At 40.4% G+C, this 7805-nt stretch overlaps 1 protein-coding gene across 1 annotated transcript in view; it reads right to left on the reverse strand.

Annotated features, from left to right (window-relative positions):
• Positions 1-7799, reverse strand: part of LOC104738567 (mediator of RNA polymerase II transcription subunit 12-like) — an 11658-nt gene extending 3859 nt beyond the window's left edge. The window contains exons 1-11 of the mRNA XM_010458723.2: positions 7407-7799; positions 6343-6650; positions 6203-6262; positions 5905-6010; positions 5477-5545; positions 5314-5367; positions 5095-5199; positions 4810-4956; positions 4381-4725; positions 1976-4296; positions 8-1878 (exon numbers count right to left, since the gene is read on the reverse strand). Of these exons, the coding sequence (XP_010457025.1) occupies positions 8-1878; positions 1976-4296; positions 4381-4725; positions 4810-4956; positions 5095-5199; positions 5314-5367; positions 5477-5545; positions 5905-6010; positions 6203-6262; positions 6343-6467 (5203 nt within the window). The 5' untranslated portion in view covers positions 6468-6650; positions 7407-7799. The remainder of the gene's footprint in view (positions 1-7; positions 1879-1975; positions 4297-4380; positions 4726-4809; positions 4957-5094; positions 5200-5313; positions 5368-5476; positions 5546-5904; positions 6011-6202; positions 6263-6342; positions 6651-7406) is intronic.

Genomic DNA, 7805 nt, shown 5'->3' on the forward strand with positions numbered 1-7805 from the left:
TCAGGTCTAACCAATAACCTTGTGAGGAGGATTTGAATGAAATTTTTCTCATTCTCAGAGGCCTCAGGCTTCTCAGAGGTAGGACAGGAAGATCGTATTGCATCTGCCAAAGGCATATCGTGATTTTCGAGTTTCTCAGTTAGGGCTTGCTCATTTAGAAGCAACCTGAGTTCCACCCACTGCCAGTGAAATTTTGCAGGTTGCAGGCAATCTAATACAGATACAAGCTTGTCCACAAGCTTTGTTCCACTTCCCTGGTGTCGGTTTTTTGCTTCGCTAACTCCTTCATGGGAATAACCAGAGGATGGCACCTTACAATCAATTATGGAATTTAAGAAAAGACGCGCTCGAAGAGGAGCAAAGGCCACAGACTTCAAGTGCATATCCAAACCAATCGATTCAAATACCGACGCAAAATCAGCATCTGTGGAATCAGCAACGATCAGTTCATAAAGTCCCTGGGTGTCTCTCAAACACACGTCTCGGAAAGGAAGGTGCTTAATAACATCATGGAAGGCTGTCGTCAAAGACTGATAAAGGCGGTGAGTGTCTTCATGGACGCTGGAGTTAGAGTTATTATTCAAAACAAAAGGCCTCCACAGAACAAACGCAATAATTGAATAAGCTGGTGGGAAGACCAATTTCAGCGGAAGCATGCGTTGCATGCGTGATATAGCCACCACGGAAGATTCTCCCACAAGCTCCAAAACCAGCCCTTCCGAAACAGTTTTGCAGTTACCAACAAGGAGTCTGAACCAATGTACATACACTTCAATAGGGCTTTCCACTTTAGACGCTCCCATGGACCTAGCACTGCCATTAGAACTTGATTTTGTACGCCTTACAAACTGAACAAAATCTAGGTACTCCTTTAGTCTCAGCAGACCAACAATCCTTTCAAGGGTTATAACACCATGTGTGATAGAACCTATAACAAGTGCAGATACAGCTGCAGTAAGTTTTGTTGCTCTGCTCGCCGCTATTTTGCTAGTACCATTCGGCATATCATTTGTTGAATTGTTCGCATTTGAATCATAGGATTCAGGAGATAACTGATGCTGACCTCGGGATCCCTTCCCAGGGGAAAAAGCTCCAGCAAGAGCAGTGGAACTTTCTGTTGCAAGTGCTATTTCAAACACTCGGCTTTGACGCTCTCCAAGAGCTTCCTTTAGAAGGCATAGACAGGTTATATGAATTTGCAAAATGTATCGTGCAATATTAGATGAATCGATGCCAGATGGATGAGTCTGATGAATGGTTCCCAAAGAGAAATCTGAAATCCTTGCCATCGAAAGGCCTACACTGTTTATAATTGCAGAAACCGCAGAAGAAACCAAAGTGGGATCCCCCTCTTGAGCTGCACCGCCAGTCTGTCTAATGCAGTCCATTAGTCCAACTACAATTTGTTGAGCCACCTGATACCCGTCATCGTTTTTCTCAGCAAGTGAGGCTTTCATAGTACCAGTACCAATGAGTTTTCTGAGATAATGAGTCGCCTCTTCAACATGTCGTTGCACAACATCTCGCATATTGAAACCCACTCTTGAAGGACGTGTACCGCCAATGCTGATTTTTTTACGTATATAGTCATCTGGATTTTCAACTCCTGCTGGAACTCCAAGGGGGATCCCATACTCATTTCCTGATCGCGTATGATCTAGTTCAGAGAGAAGCCTCTTTTCGCATGTTGCTTTGAAATTGTTATGCCATTCCACAACACTGGGAAGACTTCCATATCTTTTCAAAATATAGCGAGCATAAACTAAGGCTGCTGATCCAGAAATTTTTCCATTACTGGACATCAGTGATGCAGCACGGTTCATCAAAGCTGTCATGGCCTCAGGAACAAGATCTGTTGAAAGTAGTATATTTTCATACCTGAAAGAAATTGATGATACAAACCGATCAAGTTTCTAGAAATACTAATGAATATTACTAATGAATGTTTACATATTGAACAGGAAGTAAAACCCACCTCCTCAGTGATGATACTAGAATAGCCTCCCCTATCTCACACATGTTGTTTGCAACATTCCTTGGCATAATTAGAAGATTTCTTCCACCTTGAACGGCAAAACTTGGGCTACTGTTGGCCTTTGGCAACAGCCATAAAAGAAATTTAACCACTGAAACAAAGTCAAGAGAGATATCCAAGAGAAATAATATAGTAGATAGCTCATCGACCCCAAGCTTCCACCTACTTGTGCTCTTCTCCTCAACTGGAGTACCTCTATTGAACTGCCCAACTCTCACACTGCTCTTTTCGGGCTCTTCAACAAGTTGCCGAACAAGAGTTGTTAGCCAAACTGCAATAGACCGCTTATCAACAAACTGTAGCTGTTTCAAAGATTTTCCAACAGATACAATATCCACAGGGGTAGAAGTTCTAAACACATCAACCACTTTATGATTCTCTCCTTCCACTCCAGGGCCATGATGAGGACAGCTTACTTTATTATCACAAACATGACTTGTTGAAGCGCCCTGGCTACCTTCAATCCTAGCAGCTTGTAGTTGAGCCAGCGACTGTGTCTTGCGTGCCATCTTCTGCCTACCCCGTGGTACTTGTTTAGTTAACTCTATCTGAGGATCAACCTTCAGCGAAGACTCCATAGTTTTAAAACCTTTCTTGAACCACCAGTTATCTTCTTCATCTGATGCAATTGGTGAATTCCCTTGATAGAAAGAGCTCTTTTCATCGCTCATTTTTTGCCGTTTTGCTCTTCTACAGTCTTCACACCCTGGTGTAGCTTCTGGTTGGTAAATCTTGCTATACACAGATCCACTTGATCTCTTAACACTACTTTGAAATTCATCTCGCATTGGATTTTTCACACCATATGACATACCTGGAAACTGCAGTAGAGCTGATATGCGCTCCTTTAGTTCTCTAATATCCACACTACTCTTGGTATGTTTGTGAGGTCCTTCACTATCGGCCATGGCATTACACGTCCGAAAAACAACAGACGAAAGGGAAGAGGAAATTCTCTTTGACTTCTGATCAGACAGAATTAATTTATTCCAATATTTACCTTTCTTAACCAGTAACTCTCGAAGAAGAAGACGGCGTTCATTAGAATAAGTTCTCACAGCCTCGGAAAGCTTATCCCCTCCAAAGATCTGAGCTTCCTCTAAGGTTTCATGTACAAAACACCCAGGTAGCTGTTTCAATATGCGATGGTGTCTCATTCTCCTTTCAGGATCAACAGCAGGTTGAATCACATCGATTATCCCGCTAACTAAGAGTTGCCTAACGTATGCTATGGGATTAAAGATTCCAGAACGTATAAGTTCAAATACCAGCAATTGCAAGCGTTTTGCTCCTCCTCTGTGTACCTCATGCTGATCAATCCAACAGACTATGATATCATGTAATGGCCCCGGACTTTCAAACGCATCCCTTGGACTGCTGGGTTTAGAAACATTAAGAAAATTGCTGCGACGATTCTTCCCTTTGCGAGCTGCGAATTCTCCACCCAGAATCTTTTGCTTCAGAAGCTGAATGACTAAATACACCTGAGAACAATCTTTTCTGCCAGAGAATTTGATATCTTTAGGCACACCAGCGCGGAAATCTCTAAAATCACATGTCGCCCATTCAATAAGGAAAAAAACGGAGCAAACAAAGGATGTGCTAACAGCGCCAATCCATCTAAGAGATGATCTTAAGCATGGACTCACTTCAGCTATCCAGGTCTCATCAACGGCTCCATTGCAAAGGTCCTCAAAGAGATAACTGTAAGCAGCTCTGATATCTCCATCTGACAAAGCTTTATCCAAGGCCTGAACAGCTTTAGCCACATTATGTTGAGGATAACCAGCGCTAGCTATCTTTGCCAAATCATCTGCACTTCTTTGAATGGTTGAAATGGTATAATCAAAAGAAAGGAACTCAAACCGGGAATCAACTCCTCTTCCTTGATGCTGGGTAGAAATCTCTGCAGAATTACTTTTCAGCTTTTCCAAATTCTCATAAGCCTTTGCCTTTGACGTATAGCTCACATCATTGGGTCCACATGCTGCTACAGAAGGAGGAAGAGGAAAGCAATCCAAAGCAACAAACGTGTCGGATGCAGCAACTACCAAGTAGCGAACCATCTCAATTAGCGCAGAGAGAGTATAAGCTCTTCGAGAGTTATCAACAAGATCAGATCCACCAGGAGCAGGTTCCTGAATGAAACGGACAGCAATAGCTACAAGACTCTGTACATATGTCTGAGAGAGAACAATGCTCTCTAAAACACCATACACGATGGGGAGTAGCAACTGCAAAATTTCAAAGACCTCCTTTTCCTGCAGTAAAGCAAAAGGAAAAAAATTACAAAGCCGAAGAAAAGAAAAGCTATCTTGAGTCAACCAATTAATCTAATACCATACCTGCAAGAGCCGGAGAACCCAATCAACAATGAGATTAGGAAAAAGAAGCCCTTCGGCATGGTGCCACTGTAGAAGACGCACCATATACCACCATTTAAAATGCAGAGATGTTTCCTCCCCATAAAGGCTTGCTGATGCTGGACTAATCTTTTGCACTGATCCTGTATAAAGCATCTGCGGTGACCTATCTCTAGTTTGCTGAGCAGGAAATGAGCTATTTCGTGACAAAAGTTCATCCAAGAGGTATTGCAAATATTCGATAACATCTTTTGTCCATTGTTCACACCGAGAAGCTTGTGTCTTGTCAGGTGTTCCTGAAGAAATAGCAGCAGGACTAGGTCGCACCTGCACATTATTAGCAAAACTTGATATCGTCCAACAGACTGAGAAACTAATTTGAAATATTAGATTAATTGTCCAACAATGTACCTGATTGAGATAAGTCACTTTTATAATCCAAGTAGCTCTCAATAACGGGACGTTGTTCCTTATAAGGACTTCAAATAAGGTTTTTCTCCTATATCCAGGAATGTTATCAGCCAAACAGCGTAATCTTTTGTGCTGTTGCGATAAACTCTGTGAAAAAATGAGAGCAAGAATGAGTTGAATATTCTTCTTTAAGAACATATGGCAGCTACGAGTGTACGGCAACAAACATGGATAAAAGGAGCATTCATAAGAAGTTTGGATAAGCATAATGATATGCCAGGGTACCTCGATCCATTTTTTCTTTGTCTCCTCCCCACATGATCTCTGTTCTGGAAATCCAGGCTTACATAGAAGCGAACCAGAGAGAGGCACCCCATAAACTTGACCAGCCTGCCATTTAATTAGGGCGATTATGTATAATAAGTAATATAATTGGGACTGAAACCCTGAATCCTGCACAAAGAGCACAATCTAAATTGAAAAGGAAGAGAATTTCTCGATTACCTTGCGCTTGAGTGCACGAGATTCATTGATAGCTCTAAGACACTTTCTAACGGCCTGCGGGATAGAAATTGAATTTTAGTTTCATGTGAAACACAAATGAACTCCAATAGAGATCACATATATAGGGGAGAAAACACTATCTATATACTCTCTAGTACCGTACCTCTTTGCACTTTAGGACCACAGGCTTCGAGAAAGTATTGACCTGGGACAATATAATCTCTTCGGCTTCCTATAAAGGCCAAAGAGCATAACCTCAATTACAAGAGAATGCGACAAAAACTAGTGGAGTAAGGAATTCAAAACTCTTAACATCAAAAAGTATTTTAATTTATGTAGACTTTCTGAGTTGCAAGCATCCTATAAAATTACATTGAACAAAACATTACTACAATCTACCAAGCTACAGTGAACATTCGGCCTCAGGAAGACATTACTCCTACATTACTGCCGGGGATCTATAGGAAAATAATAACATAGGCATGGGTCCAAGATAAGATCTTTACATCTATTGCAAACATGTCACTCATAATTAACAATGATTTTATAATAGCACAACAAGAAAGCATAACTAAGTTCAGTTGATCGAACCTTAAGTCCATCAACAGTTTCCTTGTATCCATATTGAACATACTCTTTGGTCAAATTTTCTTCAGGCGAACTTGATGTTGGAGGATGAAAATCAGGCGGTCCTAATCTGCAACATTTTAGAGAAAAAGTACAAATGAAGAATGGAACAGAGTCGCCAACTTCATACATTCAAAGGACTTAGCCTTGCGGAGATAAAATAATGAAATGCTAAGCTACAAACCCAAACCAGCCAAAAGTAGGAAATCTATAATGGGTTTATCCAAAAACTAAACTAGGGATAAGGTCAAAGTGGAATTACCGGGAATTTAGACCGTCCTTTTCACACTTCAACTTGTAGGGTGTCAATGGAGGTGGCCTCCTGCAGTAAAGAAAGATTTCACACGTCTTCAAATGTATCAACGTATTATGCTATGTAAGGACTTCTTTATATATACATGCCTGGAGTTTAGCGAGTAGTTTCCAATGGAAGAGGAATCAGCTCGTCCTGAGTCCCTAGCGGATGCACCACCTATAGCACTATTATTGACTGCACTAGTGCAGTTGGCAGCATGATACCTTTGCATTTCTCCAAACTATAGCCAGCATACTGGTTCTGACATCAACATACCATAATAAACTCTAAGAACTAATCCACAATCTAGCACCATAAGAAAATTTTTCACGGACTTCCACTTATATTGCAATTTCTCCTTACAGCATAAAACTTAGCACTGGCGACAGCGCAAGCCCATTGATGGAAGTAAACCCTGAAACATAAAAAATACCCTCGGTGTTCAACTTACACTGAATTCATATAAGCGGAGAAGGAAACACTAAATTTACATATAGTCTCAAAACTCGGCTTTTTAAATTATTCATTTTCCCTATGAAATTCAGTTGTCTGAAATCATATCACAGATCAACTGCTAAAAAGAGCTCATTACGCTTACTCTTAACTGTCAATTAGTTTAAATCGCCTAATACTTTCCACATTCTCTTACAAAATTTAAGCCTGAAACTTTCCCTATATCATACATACATCAATTCAAGTGAAAGTCTGAGCTTCGCATGATACAGATCCCACCTCGAAGACACGTAAGTTACACACACTATGAGGAAGAAGAGTGACCTTGAGTAAATGTAAACTAACCCTAATAATAAAGCAACGAAACTAGAAGAAAAAATGAAACCCTGGAAGTTCAGTTCAAAAGAACAAATAATAATCATCATGAACAAATATTTCTATAAACAAAACAGAATCTGTATTAAAATTTACAAACTTTTATCGAAGAAGAAGAGTTCACTACGAGTTGAAAACACACACAAATCAAATAGCATCCAGATAGAACAAATCCAGACAGAGAAGCAAAGAAAAATCTGCTCAAACTACATCCTTGACAAAGCACATATGAGCTAGAAAGCAACCACCTTGATCAAAATTTACCAAATCGAACTACGACCAAGCATATTAATCCGTACAATAAAATATTGAAAAACTAGGGTTTCAAAAATCGAAAACTAACCAATAGGAAGCTTGAGAAGACCCCACAATCCGGAGTCGAACCAAAGTTAGGGTTTTGACAGCAATTCGACCCTGATGAGACCAAAGAGCCCCGAGATTCGACGAATCAAGGGGAGAGAGATTGGGAACGAAGACAGAATCAAAGCTTCAAGCTTTGAAGAAATTAAGGGTTTCCAAGAAAGGGGAAATCTAGAGGGAGAGAAAGAAACCAAAGGGCACAGGAGAAGAAAGAAGAAGAAGAAGCCAAAGGAAGAGTCTTGGGCTTTAGGGTTAAAGTTTGACTCTTTTTTCAATCTCTTCTCTTCTGCACTTTTGGTGTAATGACGATGACGACGACGAATGCTCTCTCCTCTCTGCTGTGTAAAAAATTCCTCTTTTTTTTTTTTTTTTTTTTTTTTTT

This window comes from Camelina sativa, chromosome 13, assembly GCF_000633955.1.
Source record: "Camelina sativa cultivar DH55 chromosome 13, Cs, whole genome shotgun sequence".
NCBI classification, from domain to species: Eukaryota; Viridiplantae; Streptophyta; class Magnoliopsida; order Brassicales; family Brassicaceae; genus Camelina; species Camelina sativa.